The sequence below is a fragment of the Symphalangus syndactylus genome, chromosome 20 (genome assembly GCF_028878055.3).
Source record: "Symphalangus syndactylus isolate Jambi chromosome 20, NHGRI_mSymSyn1-v2.1_pri, whole genome shotgun sequence".
In the NCBI taxonomy this organism is placed as follows: domain Eukaryota; kingdom Metazoa; phylum Chordata; class Mammalia; order Primates; family Hylobatidae; genus Symphalangus; species Symphalangus syndactylus.
Window position 1 is genome coordinate 8,386,243 of NC_072442.2, and position 21,378 is coordinate 8,407,620.

The 21,378-nt window shown below is 40.8% G+C and overlaps 1 protein-coding gene across 16 annotated transcripts in view; it reads right to left on the reverse strand.

The window, feature by feature from the left end:
* Window positions 1-1,014: 1,014 nt before the first annotated feature.
* Window positions 1,015-21,378, reverse strand: part of MBTD1 (mbt domain containing 1) — an 87,858-nt gene continuing 67,494 nt past the window's right edge. For 13 of the 16 annotated variants that reach the window (XM_063629889.1, XM_055257409.2, XM_063629900.1 and 10 more), the window contains 6 exons: window positions 20,038-20,185; window positions 17,964-18,046; window positions 17,319-17,553; window positions 16,740-16,817; window positions 10,231-10,422; window positions 1,015-4,268 (listed from right to left, as the gene is read on the reverse strand). In XM_063629889.1, coding sequence (XP_063485959.1) covers window positions 4,150-4,268; window positions 10,231-10,422; window positions 16,740-16,817; window positions 17,319-17,553; window positions 17,964-18,046; window positions 20,038-20,185 — 855 coding nt within the window. In that variant the 3' untranslated portion in view covers window positions 1,015-4,149. The remainder of the gene's footprint in view (window positions 4,269-10,230; window positions 10,423-16,739; window positions 16,818-17,318; window positions 17,554-17,963; window positions 18,047-20,037; window positions 20,186-21,378) is intronic. The other 3 variants (XM_063629895.1, XM_063629896.1, XM_063629902.1) reach the window with 1 other exon arrangement.

A 21,378-nucleotide genomic window follows, 5' to 3' on the forward strand; every position in this document is an offset into this window, starting at 1 on the left:
TTGTCAAAGCTCATGGGATAGTAAATGAGCACCAACCTAGGAATTCCAGCTTACTATAGCAACTGTTCAAACCACTTTAGAAAGCAGGGCAGAAATTAGGCTCTTTTTTTCTTGGAATGTGTTACATGAAATTAATCCCTGAAGAGACCCGGTCCATCTCATTACTGTCTTACATATTGTTTCCCAATTCATAAAGATCTCTACCAACTGCATCTGCAGTAAAAATTGATAATTTTCCAAAGAGCCAGCTGTTGGTAAAGGAGGGCTTTTTTGCATTCCCTTTTAATGTTAAGGCCAAGAGCTAGCTGGGATACTTTATTTATATCCAATTAACTTTGCTGCTAAGGTGGGTAATGGAGTTAAAAAAAGTCTCCTACTAGCCGGGCGCGGTGGCTCACGCCTGTAATCCCAGCACTTTGGGAGACCGAGGCAGGCGGATCACGAGGTCAGCAGATCGAGACCATCCTGGCTAACATGGTGAAACCCAGTCTCTACTAAAAATACAAAAAATTAGCCGGGCGTGGTGGTGGGTGCCTGTAGTCCCAGCTACTCAGGAGGCTGAGGCAGGAGAATGGCGTGAACACAGGAGGTGGAGGTTGCAGTGAGCCGAGATTGCGCCACTGCACTCCAGCTTGGGCAACAGAGCGAGACTCCGTCTAAAAAAAAAAAAAAAAAAAAAAGTCTCCTACTAAGCGTGCCAACCCGAAAACACCATATTCTAGCTAAGATGATTTAATTTCCCCATAAAGGTCCCTATTCACCTTGGCTCCTGCGTGGTTTTTGCCCTTTCCCTCCCTGCCCATGAAATCCCACCTCCAATGCAACCTCATCCATACGTCTAACCATACTACTCTTGGTAAATTCTTCCTTACAGCACTTGCGTGCCTGCTACACCCCTTGTAAGAGGAAGGGACTGATGCAACTTTCACAGGGGTCTCTGACTGCTTACAGAGGGCACGCAATAGAAAAGCAACCCCCAAACCAAAGCATATTAAAGAACTGCTCAAATCCAGCTTAACTTTAACATTTTATTTTGTGTAAAAAAGGGCAAATTTAGTGAATTATTTTCATCTTGTACACAAAGTTATAATTTTAATGCTTTTCACATCCATGCTGAAAATTTGCAATTTGGTAAAAATGAAAGGAACATAAATTTTTCCAAAGGAATTTTTCACGCCATTATATATACACTTCATGAGAAAGTTTCAAACACTTTCTCAATGATCACGAGTTACCAAGAAAATAAAAGATTAAATTTGTACAGATATTGATCTATATATCAAATACATACAGAAATGATGTAAAAACCTTATGCAGTTTACTTTGACCTCTGTCCTGAAAAGATTTGCCCAGGGACAGATGCTTTTCTTTTGTATAAATGACTGTGGCTTTATTTAAAATATGAAAATCAAAGGAAGAAACCCAGTTTAATCACAGTATTTTTAAAATCCCTTCCCAATATTAAAGGATCATTACCAATATATAGCACCATAATACAAATATTGATGGGAGAGGGTATTCACATCACGCAAAATTAATAATAATAAAAACAAACAGACACTGAAAACCCGTGTTAGTATCGTAGAATAAGAAGTTGATAACAGCTTTAGCTTTCCTCATACACGGCAAGGAAAAGGTTAAAGAGTTTAAACTACCAAAAGTCCCCAAATAAATCCTAACAGGAAAAACAAAACAAAACAAAAACAAACCCAAGGTCAGCAGTACATTTTGAACCGTAAAAGAGAATGGAGCGATTGAGTTGTACAACTGGAGTTATGGCTAAGACATAAATCTCCTCTGCATTAATTATTTTTCGGTTCGTCAGCAGTAGGAGTTAGTGTGTGAACAATGAAAGAGGGCTTTAGGTTGTGTTTAGACTGTAGGAAAGTCCTTACCAACCTTCAACTGTTGGTCACGGGATCAAGACAAGAAACACTTCATGAATTAGGAAATTCTAAAACACTCAGAGCCTGGGTTTGCTATAGAATTGGAAGCTTATGAAACCTGGGTATAAATGAGCATTTCATAGATTACCAGGACTGACTAGCTCCAAATCCTGTCTCTCCTGGTTTAGTCAGTTCCCCATGGAGCTCCTAAATCCACGGTACTGGCAGAGTGCACTATACAACAGGCTTCTGGTGCCTGTGCTGTGGAATTAGTCCTGGATTTAATTCAGTGAGCCTGAGAATAAAGACTGCTGTAACCCTTGCTTTGGAATACTTCTAGGCTTTAAGTTTATGAGAAGATTTTTCAAAGTTAAAGATATGGGAAGTGTGAGGATGTCCCATATACAGTAGGTCCCTCTCAGCAATGTTAAGATAAATATCCAGTAATTTAACAGCTGAATTCACATATATTTGACACATGAGAATCAACTTACGTTGATGTGATCTGCATTTATGCCCCTAAAGAGTCAGTATTAAGAAATGGTGACATGCGATTCCACACATTCTTACACTATAAAGTAACAAATTTTACTTCCAGTAGCTATTATAAAACCTTATGTTATTAACCCCTCTTGCATAGAATGAGGTAAACCTGTGCGTATTACCAATGCTAGTATTCCCAAAAGTAGAGCAATATTTTAGAAAATAAATTGCTGGTTTTTTTTTTAACGTTCTATGCATTTTAAAATTCAAACAAAAATCTTACCTAAAATGGTCTCCTGGGGCTTTCCATTAACATTTTTTAAAGCATTCCATAGGCTGAAGGACTGTAGAGGTTAATCATTTTGATTAATTTCTAATTAGCCCTACCTATATTCCAGAGGAGATGGTCAATATTACCACTCTGAAGAGGCCAGGCTAAGACCCAGAAGCACTTCTAGAACAGATGCAATTAATTCCTGAGAGTTTAGTTTATGAACCTCACTGGTAAACGCTAGAGCGCTCTCATTCAGTCACAACTCAGTAGAAAGTTAGAAAATGCAGAGAGCAAACCTTTCACCAATTTACCCTTGTATCCTTTTTTTTTTTTTTTTTTAAAGGAAGTCATGTGAATTTTAAAACAGGGAATGTTCAAGATGGTCCAAATCGGTTATTATTAAAATAAATCCTGAATACAATTAAAGACAATTTTATATATATATATATATATATATATATATATATATATATATGGAATTTTAAGAAAATTAAATTCTCTTTCAAATTAGTTTTCTACCAAATCCAGGATAGATAAAAGCAGAGCTGGAATGATTTTGAAATCTAAACTTATTTTGGCTTTGAATAACTTTCAATTCGATTCTCCTAATACAGAACATCTGTTTTTGGTTGTGGTTATACGAAGCTGTTATTTCACAGATAGAGGGAAATGGCAGAGAACTGATCAGAATCCCTTTCGTGGGGTATTTTTTTTAGAAAGGAAAATAAACTTAGGACAACATTACATTTTCCCCAACCATGTGTAGACTGAGATCCTGTATATCTTGTCAACCATTCCAGTTTAACACTTTAGTGTTAGGATAATTCTAATCATTTTTTTTTTAATTAAAAGAGAACATATAAAAGTATCCAGAGTTCTTCCAGTTTCATACAGAACTCCAAATAAATTTTCACAGAATGAAAAATATTTCTGTACAAACATTTAAAATGGGCTGCAATAAAATGCCAACAAGCAGAAATAATGATCCTTCCATGACCTTTGTGGTGATGACCCCTCCATGAGGAGTTCAGTTGCATATTTCTGCAGCAAAGAAGCTGGAGATGTGACTGGCCTAACTTCTAAAAATCCCAAAATCTCCCAACAGGTACCAAAAAGGTTCATTTGTAATGACAGTTCATTTGCATTTTAACAGCTATATCCTTCTTAAATCATTTCCTTCAATCCTGTTACCTAAACTTTAATCTTACCAAAAAAGTTAGAATTTCGGTTCTTGTTAACAATGCACATAAATCCAAACTTGGAAAATATTACAAAATTCTTTCAAAAGCTTCAAATACAACACAAAAATTGTCCATCTTTATAAATTGAAAATTTCCCACCCCCTCCCGACTAAAATAGTTCCCCCACCCACCTGAAAAATCTGGAACTGAAATCTTCTATGTTTAGCAAAATGTCCCAGTAGAATAGCCCCCTGTACAGCTGGATTGATTATAAATCAGTCCTGTGTAAAATCCTCCCCCTCCCGCCCTCAGTTTCTGAGCCACCTCATGGCTCTTGTTTGATGTAGAAGTTGGCAGAGCCATTGCTTTCCTGATCTGATGCTCCTTGAAGGAAATTATAATCCTCTCCATCCAGCAATTCCTCCTTCAGCTGCAGTGTCGTCACTGAATGAAAGAGAGAGAAACACATGGGCATTAAGGCTCTCTAGAGTACTCGGATTGCCCGTGATCTTCATGTTCCATCAGCTTTACAGTTATTAAGACTTCTTCATTTCTTCAGTAACTTCAAGTTAAATCCCTGAAGTACGAGCATTCAGTTAATTTTAATTTTCAAGTATATTAGCAGTTAAGAAACATTCTGGAAAGAACAGTACTGCGTAACGGATATCTTCAATGCAATGTTCGCGGTAATGGTGCTCACTAATCTGACTGGGATAATGAGAATTTTGTTTGTGATTAAGTATTCACTTTTATGTCAATGTTTGTACAAACAATGATGTAGTTCTTTCATGGTTCTTAAGTACAATCTTTTTTTTTTTTTTTGAGATGGAGTCTCACTCTGTCATCAGGCTGGAGCGCAGTGGAGTGAACTCGGCTTACTGCAACCTCCACTTCCCGCTTCAAGCGATTCTCCTGCCTCAGCCTCCCAAGTAGCTGGGACTACAGGCACGTACCACCATGCCTGGCTAATTTTTTGTATTTTAGTAGAGACGTGGTTTCACCATATTGGCCAGGATGGTCTTGATCTCCTGATCTTGTGATCTGTCCGCCTCAACCTCCCAAAGTGTTGGGATTACAAGCGTGAGCCACCGTGCCTGGCCTCTTAAGTACAATCTTAATTACCAACACAATAAATATGACTTTAATAAATTATTAATCCCAAGGAATATTATTATTTTTTTTGAGATGGAGTCTCGCTCTGTAGCCAGGCTGGAGTGCAGTGGTGTGATCTCAGCTCACTGCAATCTCCGCTTCCCGGGTTCAAGCGGTTCTCCTGCCTCAGCACCGCCCCCCCAAGTAGCTGGGACTACAGGCACCCACCACCACACCCAGCTAATTTTTGTAGTTTTAGTAGAAACAGAGTTTCATCATGTTGGCCAGGATGGTCTTATCTCTTGACCTTGTGATCCGCCCACCTCGGCCTCCCAAAGTGCTGGGATGACAGACGTGAGCCACCGCGCCCGGCCTCAAGGAGTACCTTTATTAAAAAGATTCTCTGAAGAAAAAGATATAAATCTGATGTTAAATAAAAACATTAAAAAATTATAAATTATATAAGGATGTAACATATTTTTAAAGAGTAAATCTGGGCTGGATGTGGTAGCAGCCTGGGCAATGTAGCAAATCCCCATCTCTACAAAAAACAACAAAAAAAAGCTGGGTATGGCTGTGCAAGCCTGTAGTCCCAGCTACTCAGGACTGAGGCAGAAGGATTGCTGGAGCCCAAGAGTTCGAGATTACAGAGACCTATGATTGTGTCATTGCACTCTAGCCTGAGTGACAGAGTGAGACCCTGTGTACCTCTCCTCCTACCAAGAAAAACTAATATTAAACTCCTGAGCCAAGTGTGGTGGCTAATGCTTACAGTCCCAGCTATGTAGGAGGACAAGGGAGGAGGCCAGTTCAAAGCTGAGTGCCTGCCTGAGTTCTTATTTGATGACTTTTTAACGAAAACAAATTAACAGTATAGCCATGTTTCCGTAGGTCTTTAGTATGGATAACGGTTTTTCAGTTTCATATCCCCAAAGTGCTGGGATTACAGGCGTGAGCACCACGCTTGGCTGTATTCAGGTTACCGTCTAACCAAAGTTGAGCTCAAATAATTTAAAGAACAGGGCCGGGCGCGGTGGCTCACGCTTGTAATCCCAGCACTTTGGGAGGCCGAGGCGGGCGGATCACGAGGTCAGGAGATCGAGACCACGGTGAAACCCCGTCTCTACTAAAAAATACAAAAAAATTAGCCGGGCGTGGTGGCGGGCGCCTGTAGTCCCAGCTACTTGGAGAGGCTGAGGCAGGAGAATGGCGTGAACCCGGGAGGCGGAGCTTGCAGTGAGCCGAGATTGTGCCACTGCACTCCAGCCTGGGCGACAGAGCGAGACTCCGACTCAAAAAAAAAAAAAGAACAGATGAGGTGGTCTTTTGTGCTAACACATCCACTTGAATCTAGTCCCATGGTGAGCAATGCTACCTTCTTCCCCAACTTCTTTAGCATACACGGATCTGCTAAATCAGAAGTCAGAAACTGCTTTTTCCACCCCTGCCTGGGCCCTGTGCATTTTTTTTTTTTGAGACACAGTCTCACTCCATCACCCAGGCTGGAGTGCAGTGCCATGATCTCAGCTTACTGCAACTTCCGCCTCCTGGGTTCGAGTGATTCTCATGCCTCAGCCTCCCGAGTGGCTGGGATTACAGGTCTGTGCCACCACGCCTGGCGAATTCTTTTGTATTTTTAGTAGAGATGGGGTTTTGCCATGTTGGCTGGGCTGGTCTTGAACTCCTAGCCTCATGTGATCCACCCACCTTGGTCTCCCAAAGTGTTTGGATTACAGGTGTGAGCCACCGCGCCTGGGCTCTTTATACATTTGAATGGTTCTTTACGCATTTGACTGAATATTTCGATACAAGAGATTTCACATGAAAATCTGAAAAGTAGATAGACTTGGAAACATGAGCGTAGCATCCTTAAAGAGCTGTGATCAATGGGAACTGACTGGCTACTTAATACCCCCTGAATCTGGGCAGCCTGAGATCTCTGTCCACCACAGAGCTCACTGCCCAGGTTGCCCACAATACTCACACAGGTAACCACCAGCCCCTGCAGGCATCTGGCTCCAGATCAAGGGTAAAAGTTCTTCATTTTTCTCTATTATGTATCTTTTCATTAATAAATGGAGAGGATACACATATATGGGATGTAAATTGGAAACTGCTCATACAGAGAAAAAAGTCAACTGATGAGAATGAGAACTCAACAGAGTATCTGGATAGGTAGTATGCCATTTAAGTTTTTCATGAAGCAATGGCAGTGTCATCATATGGAACAATATTAAAATTGCTACAACTTTTAAAGTCAAATAGTACAGTCAGAAAAATACTTCATGTCTTTATTTTATTTTTTTAGTAGAGATGAAGTTTCACCATGTTGGTCAGGCTGGTCTCGAACTCCTGACCTCGTGATCCTCCCACCTTAGCCTCCCAAAGTGCTGGGATTATAGGAGTGAGCCACTGTGCCTGGCCCATGTCTTGATTTTAGTTACAAGCAATTACTTTAAAAATAATGGCTGCTGACATCTTACTTGCTAATTTAAAGAATAATCTTTTTTTTTTTAAGATAGTCTCACTCTGTCACCTAGACTGGAGTGCAGTGGCACAATTTCGGCTCACTGCAACCTCCACCTCCCAGGTTCAAGTGATTCTCCTGCCTCAGCCTCCCAAGTAGCTGGGATTACAGGCATGCACCACCACACCTGGCTAATTTTTGTATTTTCAGCAGAGATGTGGTTTCCTCATTTTGGCCAGCTGGTTTTAAACTCCTGATCTCAGGTGATCCACTTGCCTCAGCCTCCCAAAGTGCTAGGATTACAGGCATAAGCCACTGCGCCCGGCCAAGAATAATCTTTTGAGAGATGGCAATTTGTTTTATTTGGTACTGGTTTTGGTATTGGTGATCAAAAATTTAACAGGCCAAAGACAGAAAAGTGAATACGTTATGCATATAATCATAGCAAACACCCATCAGACTGTTCCAAGGTACAGCAAACAAGACTGTGCAGTTAGTTCTTCCTTTCATTAAAAAGTTACTTAATATAAATAAAAATGCTTTTATGAGGAATGGTATCAAATGTATGACAGTTATCCTTCAAATCTAGCCAGCATGCAGTCATTCAGCGTGAGGGCCTTTTTAACAATACCTAGAAAATACACACATGGAAAAGAAAACGAAACCCAAGTTTCATTAAAGGTGCAGTACCCACAATAAAAGGTTGATTAAAACAGTATCTTGTTCTATGATGACTGGATGGCTAAATGAATGAGAAAAGAATTACTGTGCTTCAAGATCAAACATGTTTCATTCAAACGGATGTTTTTTAAAAAAATGTAAGAAAGATAAGTTGAGATTCTAAAGCATATCCTGAAGCTATATGCATTACTGCTAACAACAAATTTCTGGATTATGCTTCTAGTCATGTTAAAATATGAAAATGATGTGCTAAAAAAAGTCACTCAAGATAAAGGTGAAACACTCACTCAGATGTACAATGTTTTAATGCAAAGTTTCACTGTTTTCATGGAATCTAAAACAAAGCCTGTCTCGTTATCTTCACATGAATCATTTCTCCTTTCCAGGCCTTCTCAATAAATGATGGATGAAATAAAACAGATTCTGTGGTTGAATGTCCTTTCTACACAAATGCCTTTTCTTTTCTCAGCTCTGTTTTTAGAAGGAAGTCACTTTGTTGACACTAATCACTAACATTTCAGGAGATAAGCTAACTGAAATCACATTTTTCCAGCTACGAAGCCCATAAATAATAAACTCTTTCAACAGCTAATGAAACCACAGCTTTCAGATAGTTAAGGTAGCAATGTAGTCCCTACTTAGTTTCATCAGAGAAAAATCACACCAAGTCCCACAAGTTGTGCCCCAGCTCAGAAGACACCAGTGGAAGAAGGAAGTCACATAGGAGGCCAGATAGTTTCCATCTAGTTCGTCTAAATTCTTGGGTTTTGCCAGTGCCAGAAGTTCCGTTTTAAATGAATCAGTAACCTATCACAAAATATGACATACATCTTCAAAACCAGCCTCATGCTTAAAGAAAATACATCCAAGATCCAATAAAAGCTCAAATATATTCGGAACTCACCATATCCATAGTTAATTAAGTAATGCAATACTATTTCATAAATAAGTGCAAAAAGAAAAAAACTTAGACAAGAAAAGAAACTGGAACGCTCTTTAGACTTTGAACATTTTTCCGTTAAAGAGCAGGTACATTGGATTTACAATCCTAATTTGTTTTTCGTACAAAAGAAGTAGTGTACTTTCCTCTGGATGTAAGAACACCACAGTGATCTTCAGAGAAAAAGACTGGCAAGGGGGCAAGATGGCCTAATACATTATGAGGGAGGCAAAAGCTAAAGAACATATCCTAAAATGGCAAAAACCACCAAAAACCAACAACGGAGAGAAGCAAGAAAACCCCCACAGGTGCAAAAATATTAGCAAACAGAAGAATGAGAAGAAAACAGAGCTAGGTAACAGGTCTCATCTAGGTTTTCAACATACAAAACATTTGAAAGAATGCTGATTAGAGAAAACAATTTAGTCTAAAAGCAATAGTTAGCATATGGCAGAACATATGCTAAGGCAGGTATAACTCTGGCTTTGAAGCTGTATGATCTGATCTGTACTGACGCCTGAAGTTCATCATACCTAAGTGAAGTCTTCATACCCTATGATAATACCATGCTTGTTCTTAGCAATTACAAAGGGCAAAACCTTCTGCAGTCTTCCTTACAATCGACTACCTTTGCCTAACCAATTACACTCAAATCAAATGCCACTATTTAATCACTATACATACATAATCATGAACTTATGGAAATAATAAAATGCAGGTATTGAATTTCCAAATTTGTTATTCAACTAAGATTGTGATCAATGTTACTGCCACAACTAAAATTAAACTGGAACTCAAAACACATCCTTTCCATGAATGAGACACTATGAAATGTTATGAACAAAGCCTCGTTTTTCTGTCTTTTTAATCAGACTTATCCCTAATGACACACTTTGTTCCCAGGTCAAGTCACATACAATTCTGCAATGAGGAATGTTCAAAACCATGAAATATTCCAAGTTGTCTCACAATTCCAGAACTTGAAATTTTAACTACCCTTATTTGAAGCTCGGAAGTATTTTATAACAAAGTAAAAATCCTTCCCTGATGTTTTGTCTTAGTGAAGTGACTACTAAGGACTAGTGAAATGAATTCTTTAGTTGAAAGAAAAAGAAAAAAAATTCAATGAGTCAGCATCTGTCATGCCAGACCATGCTTTGTCTCCCACCACCCTACCCAGTACTTTTACCCTCTGAAGTACCTGAGATGCTGATGTGACTAATTACCTGTTTTGAGGCTGGGACTGAACTCTCGGCTAGTGCTGGGAGGTGGGAAGGCCTCCGGGGCTGTCTGTGCTGGAAGGGTTCGATATGGAGGAGGAGTCAACTCTTCGTCACCAGAGAAGCCCCTCCGCACCCCACCTGTCATGGGCAGGCTCGACAAACTGACAGGCTTCTTCCCAATTGGCATCTTCCTCTCTAAATATCAAGTCAGACTAAAGTAAGCTTTCACTTACATGCGTGGCAAGAAAAGTGCATTATATAACTAGGAAAGCTGTGCTGCAGAGGACACTCTCAAAAGAGAACCAATTATGCAAAGTTTGTATTTCTGAAAACAAGGAAAGAGACTGAATGTGTGTGTTGGGGGAGATTGTTTCTACTCTCCGAGAGTCTGGTAATAACTAGTTCTGACTCTCAAATTTAAAACAAGACAAAGTAAAATGAATTATAGAGAGCTTTAAGAACAGCTGGGCCAGCCACAGTGGCTCACGCCTGTAATCCCAGCACTTTGGGAGGCCGAGGTGGGTGGGTCACGAGGTCAGGAGATCGAGACCATCCTGGCTAACACAGTGAAAACCCATCTCTACTAAAAATACAAGAATAGCTGGGTGTGCTGGCAGGCGCCTGTGGTCCCAGCTACTCGAGAAGCTGAGGCAGGAGAATGGCGTGAACCTGGGAGGCGGAGCTTGCAGTGAGCCGAGATCGCGCCACTGCACTCCAGCCTGGGTGACAGAGCAAGACTCTAACTCAAAAAAAAAAAAAAAAAAAAAAAACAGCTGGCTAATTTCTTTCAAGAAAGTCTCTGCTTGAGGTGGGATAAAAACCCAAAGGAAGGAAGAAGGGGTCTTAAAATACTACTTTTAGGTAGCATTTCATAGCTCATATAAGCCCAAACACTGGTGGAGAAATCAAAACAATTTAAATGTATTATCTGGGTGTAGGATGTTACTGATATAAAATGTGCTCCCTTTTAGTTTACAATTCACTCTTTTAGAAAACACAATTCTTATTCTAAAAGGTACTTCCAAATTCAAAGCTTATTGCCTGTAAATTCTTAAGCAATCTGATTTATTCTGAAACAAATTTATCAGGCTGGGCATGGTGGCTTATGCCTGTAATCCCAGCACCTTGGGATGCCAAGGCAGAAGAATCAGGATGGCTTCAGGCCAGGAGTTTAAGACCAGCCTGGGCAACACAGTGAGACCCATCTCTACAAAAAATAAAAAAAATTAGCTGAGCAATGCCGGAGTCTGATGTGGGAGATGTGCTTGAGCCCAGGGGTTCAAGGCTGCAGTGAGCTATGATTGCACCACAGTGCTCCAGGCTGGGCAATCAAGTGAGACCTTGTCTCAAAAAAAAAAAAAAAAAAAAAAAAAAAAAATATATATATATATATATATATATATATATATATATATATATATGTATCACACACACCCTATATATATGTATCACACCCTTCAGCTATAGTTTTCTATACAAATATAAGCCTTCTAAGACATGTACAATGCTTTTGCCAACCAAAAAAATACTCTGAACTCTGCAAATATTGAAGAACCAGGCATAGTGCATTAATCATATTGAAAGCTGAAGGATCAGCAGGGTACAGTGGCTCACGCCTGTAATCCCAGCACTTTGGGAGGCCGAGGTGGGTGGATCACTTGAGGTCAGGAGTTCAAGACCAGCCTGGCCAACACAGTGAAACCCTGTCTCTACTAAAAATACAAAAATTAGCTGTAAGTAGGGGTGCACACCTGTAATCCCACTACTTGGGAGGCTGAAGCAGGAGAATTGCTTGAACCCGGGAGGCGGAGGTTGTGGCGAGCCGACATCGCACCACTGCACTCCAGCCTGGGAGACAGAGCAAGGCTCTGTCTCAAAAAGAAAGAAAGAAAAAAAAGCGAAAGGATCCTCATCCTTGTGACTGAGTTATGTCTGTTTTCTTCCAGATGACAGAATACACCAAGTAAGAGCAATAAAAAATGATGCTTCACAAAATGAAAACTAAAAGGTAGTGTAAGCCACACAGTATTCCTATGTAAAATGATGTGGGATTTAAGCTGTTATTGAGTAGATTCAATTCTCAAGAGCCAAACCAAAATCACATGCAGCAACAACTTAAGACTTTTTCCTAATACACCACATACAGATAAAAACGCAAGGAGCAATGTCCCCTCTTACTACTTACAGTAGCCCCCGAAAATGGTGAGATTTAAAGCAGAAATCACTACTGCTTTTCCTGCTCTAGAATTACCACATCTTAAGGAAAAGAGGCTTTTGAGACTAGAGAGTGTCTATGATCCTTCTGGCAGAACCTTATACTTATTCTCAAAAGTGTTAGTAATTATCCCTCCTTCGTGGCATGAACACAACTTACTACAAAGCAAGCTAGACCAATGAAGCTCATCAGCTGTTTCTGTACAATAAGCACTGCCAAAGAATATATCACTAACAGATGATCTTAAGTTCAAAAAGACCAACGAGCTGTAAGATGAAACAACAGAGCCAGAATATGATAATCTACCAAGGCAAACGTAAAGACAAAAGGTTTTATAGCCCATCTGGTATTTATATCAGTCTGCCTGCAATGGATGACAGTTTTCTAAACCCCAAATACTTATTTGTGTAACTAAAGCTTAGTGAGAAAACTTTCTAACAAATTGTTTGCTGAGTAATAGAAAAAAATAAGAGGCGGCGGCACCATTAGAGTGAAAACTGCTGCTTCTTAATACGGCACTATACTTCCTTATCCTCAATTCCAACATTCAAAAAGGTTTTTTTTTTTTTTTTTGAGACGGAGTTTTGCTCTTGTTGCCCAGGCTGGAGTGCAATGGCACGATCTCAGCTCACTGCAACCTCCGCCTCCCAGGTTCAAGTGATTCTCCTGCCTCAGCCTCCCGAGTGCTGGGATTACAGGCATGCGCCACCGCGCCTCGCTAATTTTGTATTTTTAGTAGAGATGGCGTTTCTCCATGTTGGTCAGGCTGGTCTCCAACTCCTGACCTCAGGTGATCCGCCCGCCTCGGCCTCCCAAAGTGCTGGGATTACAGGCGTGAGCCACCGCGCCTGGCCTCAGGAAGTTTTTTTAAAAAAACTTTGGCAACAAAGCTGTACCTCACTTGGTGACACTACTTATAATTTTTATTTGGGCCATTTAATGTAAATATTTATATATATATTTGCTTTAGAAAATGTTTCAGAGTCTGGAGTGTTACATAATGTATGTTACACAGACTATATTTCTCTTCTAAAATCCAAAAAATTCTGAATTCCAATGCACATCTGGTCCCAAGGGCATCTAATGAGGTACTGTGGGTCCATAGTTCTTTTCTTTTCTATGTCCAAAGGACAATTTAAAGGTATTAGAGATGATGTCATACTATTAGGAAATAGTAAAACATTATAGTTAAGGAATATGTTACATGTAGACCAAAATTCATTTTTTCAGTGAATCCAGAACTCTAGTAATGGTAAATATCACTAAAAACTGTGGTGCTAATATTTCTTCATTAATTACATATTTCTTTCCATGTTCCCAGCCCATTAATTCAAAGCAGTTTAAACTCCACAAGTCAGAAACAAATCCTACAAGAGTCACGCTGAGGGAGGCAAATGAATTGTCTACACAAAACTCACAGATAAATTCTAAAAAGCAATGTCATATAGCCACTGAGTAATAAAAACCATTTTTAATTTGACATCTTGGAAAGAAAATTCTGAAATTCCAAAGTCTTATCCAACAGAAAGTGAAAGCAGACTTGTTATTTACTTCACAGAAAGCTTAGCGGTCAATACCTGCTATTGTCAGTCCACTGACATAAATGAAGTTCCCACGTGAATTCTTGCTACTCATTTAGATACATGAGAACTCCCTTTCATCAGGCTGGTTTGGCAATGCTCCCTACAGTTCTTTTAGGTGAGTATCAGACCTGGCAAGCAGCTGGTGGGCAAAATAATTCTGGGCCTGTGGGAGGCTTGTGACTATAACGAGAGGTCAAGAGACAGGCCTGCAGGTTGCTACTTGTGTGTGGCTGACATGGGTTTTGTGCTAGGAGAAAACTTATTTTTCAAAGTACTACTACAGTGGACAGTAGAAATTTTTAAGTTTCCCACTTAACAAGCAAACATCAGAAAGGTTAGAACAGAGTGTATTCGATTCTTCTTGCTGCTTCAGTCTCTAGGTTGTTGAGGCAGATCAGCACGTACCCGAGCATATTTGGAAAGTCAGCTGGAAAAATCTGTTTCAGTTTTAATCCTCAAGTGTATTTTTACATTTTTTAAATAGCTTGCTTTTTTCTTCCTTTTTTTTGTTTTTAAGAGATGGGGTCTTGCCATGTTGCTCAGGCTGGTCTAAAGCCATCCGCCCACCTCGGTCTCCCAAAGTTGCTGGGATTCATTACAGGCGTGAGCCACCGTGTCCAGTCCAATTTAAAAAATATCTTTAAATAAAAATTGGCCAGACTCAGAGGATCACACCTGTAATCCCAGCACTTTGGGAGGCCAAGGCAGGCAGATGGATCGCTTGAGCCCCAGGGGTTTGAGACCAGCCTGGGCAATATGGTGAGACACCATTTCCATAAAAATATAAAAACTAGCTGGGCATGGTGGTATACTCCCGTAGTCCCAGCTACTCCAGGGGCTGAGGTGGGAAAATTGCTTGTACTCGGGAAGTCGAGGCTGCAGTGAGCCAAGATCGTACCACCGCATTCCAGCCTGGGTGACAGACTGAGACTCTGTCTCAAAAAAAAAAAAAAAAAAAAATATATATATATATATATAACCTTATCTAAGAATGAAATATAGCCAGGTATGGTGGCTCATGCCTGTAATCCTAGCACTTTGGGAGGCTGAGGTGGGCAGACTGCTTGAGCCCAGAAGTTTGAGACCAGCCTGGGCAATGTGGCAAGACTCTGTCTCTACAAAAAAAAAAACAAAACTTAGCTGGGTGTGTGGCAACACATGCCTGTGGTCCAACCTACTTAGGAGGCTGGGGTGGGAGGACTGCTTAAGCCAGGGAAGGTCAGGGCTGTAGTGAGCGGAGATTGTGTCACTGCACTCCATTCCAGCCTGGGCAACAAAGTGAGGCCTTGTCTCAAAAAAGAATGAAATATTCAATGACACGTTGTATGAAGAGAGAAAGCTATGGCTTTCTATGGTGGGGAAATAAGATTTAAAAAAAATCAAATATAGTTATCAATATATTTTCTATTACTTTGGCTTATACCAACAATTCATTGTAAGGTAAACTATAGTATAGAAAGAATTTCTTTTTTTTTTTTTTTTTTGAGATGGAGTTTTGCTCTTGTTGCCCAGGCTAGAGTGCAATGGCACGATCTCGGCTCACCTCAACCTCTGCCTCCTGGGTTCAAGCGATTCTCCTGACTCAGCCTCCCAAGTAGCTGGGATTACAGGCATGCACCACCACGCCCGGCTAATTTTTTAGTATAGAAAGCATTTCTAGAAAAATTTGGTAAAGCTTGTTTGCCAGCAACTTGGATTTCTTACCAGTATCACTCTAGAAAGTTTTGCTTTCTAGGAAAAATGGTTTTTTTTTTTTTTTTTTTTTTGAGACGGAGTCTTGCTCTATCACCCAGGCTGGAGTGCAGTGGCCCGATCTCGGCTCACTGCAAGCTCCGCCTCCCGGGTTCACGCCATTCTCCTGCCTCAGCCTCTCCGAGTAGCTGGGACTACAGGCGCCCGCCACCACGCCCGGCTAATTTTTTTTGTATTTTTAGTAGAGACGGGGTTTCACTGTGGTCTCGATCTCCTGACCTCGTGATCCACCCGCCTCGGCCTCCCAAAGTGCTGGGATTACAAGCGTGAGCCACCGCGCCCGGCCCCTAGAAAAATGGGTTTATTAGACTTCACATCTACTGTAAGCATCAAGCATCTGCTAATTTTTTTTTTTTTTTTGAGACAGAGTCTTGCTGCGTTGCCCAGCTGGAGTGTAGTGGCGTGATCTTGGCTCACTGCAACCTCCACCTCCCGGGTTCAAGTGATTCTCCTGCCTCAGCCTCCCGAGTAGCTGGGACTTCAGGCGCGTGCCACCACGCCCGGCAGATTTTTTGTATTTTTGGTGGAGACAGGGTTTCACCGTGTTAGCCAGGATGGTCTCGATCTCCTGACCTTGTGATCCGCCTGCCTTGGCCTCCTAAAGTGCTGGGATTATAGGCGTAAGCCACTGCACCTGGCTCCTAATTTTTCTTTTTAAATAAAGTTTTTCAAAAGGATTAACTTTCAGTAGGTTTTACATATTATTTCAAGAATCATTCACAGGCTCTACTCTTTACCACGTATACTTTAAATACTGTGGTAATCATTTCTCCTGTTAGTAAAATATCAGTATTTCTCATTATTGCAAGGGTTTGCCTTTTATGGCATACTGCACCTTTAAGCATAATACATAACGCACAATCATCAGTTCTCACAAGAGATATCATTTTCTGTCCAAGAATACTGTGACTCCAATTAGTTAACAATTAGAAAATGTATGTGAACACCACGTGGTGACCCACTTTTCTTATGTCCTTTGTATTGCTGGGACTTAGCCTTCTTCTTCTGTTTTGATGAAGCTGATTGGTTTTCTCTTGATGCTGAAAAATAAAAAGGGAAAATTGGTACCAGATAATTGTTTACAATTTAGACGATACAGTTGTCTAGATACAACTTAGATGAACTATCTTTACCAAGACCATTATACTTAAGTACATGATGCTCTGAAAATAAGGGTACTTGTTCCTACAAAACCATAGCCTCAACATGAGACAGATTCCACTATTTACTCAAAAGCATTTATTACATACCAATAAACTTTTAGTCTGTAATTTTTAACTCACTAAAATAATAAGCCTAGTTTAATTTGGTGACTGTTGTGTTTCTATAGTCATTATGTAATTGACTATTGGATTCACATTGCCATGGTACACATGGTCTGATTCTGTGATATTGTTGTTGAGTCTTAATGTCTTACCTGGCAACCAATCAGACATAGGTACATTCTTGTCCTGTGAGCTCATAAGATGACTTATGTGAGATAGTCCTCTGGAGAACTGCTGATTTTTACAAAAGGACACCTTTTCTGTATACCAACTTACACTGTGATGCTGGAGGCTGTAGTTGATATCCGGTTAATTGGCACCACCCTACAGGATAGAGGTCAGGGGACTCACAGTCTACCCACTGATCATACTCTTCTTCCCATCCATCAAAATGTATCCTCAAGAGACGATGAATAATTCGAGTTACTGTGGCTACACATATTAAACGTGGCTCCATGAGATCTACTGCTTCTAATTTCATTCCTACACGAAATCCGTGATTTGGAACATCCTGACACAGAGAAGAAAACATTAACACTGGTATAAAGAAGAAAGAAGGCACAACCCTACTATCACTAAGAAAGCAAAAAACAGAAGCAACTAGCTAAATAACATAATTTAAACCATAAATTCCAAATAATTCTTTAACTATTTAAACATAATACGAAGGTGAAGTATTTAAAAACTAGTTAGGAAAAGTCTTCATTTCTATTTCCTTCAGATTAAAAACGAAACATAGTTTGGAAACAAGTTTTGATTCCCAGGTAAAGAAAATATTTATATTGTTTCATTGCTGTATTTGTTTATATTATATCTCCACTAAGAAGTTCTAATACAAGGCAAAGACATTTTTATGAACATAAATTGTATCTGTGGGGCATTAATAAGTCCTCACATAATTATGCTGCCATTTAAATTTACCTTATTAAATAGTTTTACTGGTGCTGCAATGGAGCCAGTTTCCCTGAGGTAGTCAAACCATTTAAAAGGAAGTTTTGTGTAACCTAGAAAACACAACTGGTTTAACTAGCAGTTCATTTAAAATTAGCATAATATTAAAATGTAGCAAAAAGTAACAGTACACAAAATCTTAAGAGCATAGGTTATATGATCAACTTTATTTTATTTTTTTTTGAGATGGAGTCTTGCTCTGTCGCCCAGGCTGGATGGAGTGCAGTGGCACAGTCTCGGCTCACTGCAAGCTCTGCCCCCCGGGTTCACGCCATTCTCCTGCCTCAGCCTCTCCGAGTAGCTGGGACTATAGGCGCCCGCCACCATGCCCGGCTAATTTTTTGTATTTTTAGTAGAGATGGGGTTTCACCGTGGTCTCGATCTCCTGACCTCGTGATCCGCCCGCCTCGGCCTCCCAAAGTGCTGGGATTACAAGCGTGAGCCACCGCGCCCGGCCAACTTTATTTTTTTTGAGGCAGGGTCTTGCTCTGTCGCCCAGGCTGGAGTGCAGTAGTGCCCTCAATGGCTACTGCAGCCTCAACCTCCAGGGCTCAAGTGATCCTCCTGCCTCAGCCTCTCTAGTAGCTGGGACTACAGGCACATGCCACTGTGACAGGCTAATTTTTTGTTGTTTTTAGTAGAGACAGGGTCTCCCTATGTTGCCCGGGTTGTTCTCAAACTCCTGGTCTCAAGCAATCCTCCTACCTCAGTCTCCCAAAGTGCTGGGATTACTGGCATGAGCCACTGCACCTGGCCTACATGATTTATACTGCTGAGTGCAATAATTCCTCCATGTTACACAGATTTCCCTCCCTTTTCTAGAAACACTGGTGTGCCTACTTAGTCTAACGCAAAAGTGGCTCTCTTTTTCTGTTTACTACAACGGTACATTTTTGCTCTTTCAATCCTAGGCTTTAGAAGAGTCTAGCACCTAATACTATGGAGTGATATTTTTCTTTCCTTGCAAGAAAGAAAACTGGCTGAGCAAATATTATTTTTATAGACCTCTGTTATAGCTTTCCTCCTTTCTTAAAGGAACAACTTAATGCTCAAGTATTAAAATTAGGAAAATCACTGGTTAAACCATGAGTAAAACAGCCATCCTTTTAAAAGTCCACATAGGGCTGGGTGCAGTGGCTCACACCTATAATCCCAGCATGTTGGGAGGCCAAGGTGGGCGGATCACTTGAGGCCAGGAGTTCGTGATGAGCCTGGCCTATATGGCGAAACCGTGTCTCTACTAAAAATAGAAAAATCAGCTGGGCGTGGTGGTGCACACCTGTAATTCCAGCTACTTGGGAGAGGGGGCACAAGAATCACTTGAACCTCGGAGGCGGAGGCTGTAAAGAGATGAGATAGCATCCCTGCATGCCAGCCTGGGTGACAGAGCGAGACTGTCTCAAAAAAAAAAAAAAAAAGTCCACACAGCTAAGTGTCGTGGTTCACTCGTAATCCCTGCACTTTGGGGAGGCTGAGGTGGGAGGATCACTTGAGGCCAGGACTTCAAGACCAGCCTGGGTAATATAGTGAGATTCCTGTCTGTACATACAAAGAAAAAAGAAAGAAAAAAAAAAGTCAGACATGGTTGTGCCTTTCAGCTGTAGTTTCAGCTACTAGGGAGGCTGAGGTGGGAGGATTGCTTGGGCCCAGGAGTTGGAAGTTACCGTGAGCTATGATTGTACCACTGCACTCCAGCCTGGGCAACAGAGCAAGACCCTGTCTTTATTGGGAAAAAAAAAAAATCAAGTATGCCATAGCCTGTTGAGCCTACATTACTGACTCAACAGAGTTTGAGAATACCAATTCATATTATAAAATACACAGATGCTCAGGAAAAATTCTATACTACTGTAATTTATTAAAGTAAGCTAGAATACAGTACTTTATATTTTTAGAGCAACCTACAGCTCCTGTATGTATATGTTTATCCACACACATTATATACATACTCAGGAAATCTAGGGCTGTGTTAAATGTTGTAAACAAAAACCATGTAAGAAGAAAGCAACGATTAAAACCCAGTGTTTACATTAGGATGAAGTACCTCTGGGTGGAGTAAGTTCAATCATGTTAATTTCACAGAAACCGACAGGGAAAATAGAAGGAGAGGTTGCATGGTAACAGAACCAGTCAGATCCGTCTGCTGCTTCTGAGCCATCGATCCCAATCATCAGGAATCCGTCAGCTAGCACCTTTTTAATGAAGAGAATTCTAAGTACTTGAAATTAGATACCACTATTATAAAAATAATACTTTGACATTCTAAAAGAAAGGAAAATCTATTATATAAAGGTCTCTTCAAAGTGAAACATTCTTCTCTATTGAGTTATGTTAAATAACAGAAGTTCTAATGAAAAAAAATCTATGTAAATTCTAGTGTGTTCCAGAAACAAAAGCAGGATTACCTATAACTGACCTCAGGCGTCTGGGAAAAGCAGTGCCTTTGACCATGGCTATAGTTGCCTGCTGTCGCGGCATCATGAAACTGGGCTGAGTGCTTACAATGTACCTATCTAGTTTCAGCTAGGCTCCAAATCCTACTTGGTAACACTTTTACTTCTTCTTTCTGATTTATTACATACAGAGTTTTTACAAACGGTCTCTACCTTCTTCAAGCTCCAACTTGATCTCTTTTATGCTACCATAAACCATACTCCTCTATGGCAGATGCTAAGGCCGGTCCACATTAAGGGTCCTCTTGTTCGTTTCTTCGCGCCTCAGAGACTGTTGTAACAAGTACCCAACTCCCCCTTTTAGAGACAAGGTCTCGCTCTGTCACTCAGGCTGGAGTGCAATGGTGCGAACATGGCCCACTGCAGCCTTGACCTCCCCGGCTCAAGCAATCCTTCTGTCTCTGCCTCCTGAGTAGCTAGGACTACAAGTGCATGCCATCACACTCGGCTAATTGTTTAATTTTTATTTTGTAGAGATGGGGTCTCACCATGTTGCTCAGGCTGGTCTCAAACTCCTGGGCTCAAGTGATCCTTCTGCCGTGGCCTCCCAAAGTGTTGGGATTACAGGCACGAGCCACCATGCTTGGCTGTCCCCACCCTGCCTTTTTTTTTTTTTGAGACGGGGTTTCCCTCACCACCTAGGCTGGAGTGCAATGGGTCAATCTCGGCTCACTGCAACCTCTGCCTCCTGAGTTCAAGTGATTCTTCTGCCTCAGCTTCCCAAGTAGCTGGGATTACAGGCATGCGCCACCATGCCCAGCAAATTTTTGTATTTTTAGTAGAGATAGGATTTCATCATGTTGGCCAGGCTGGTCTCGAACTCCTGACCTCAGGTGACCCACCCACCTGGGCCAGGCTGCCCCCCCTTTTTAAAACTAAGACAAACTTCCCCATCTTGCCCTATTACCACTGGAATTTTGCTTTCAAAAGAC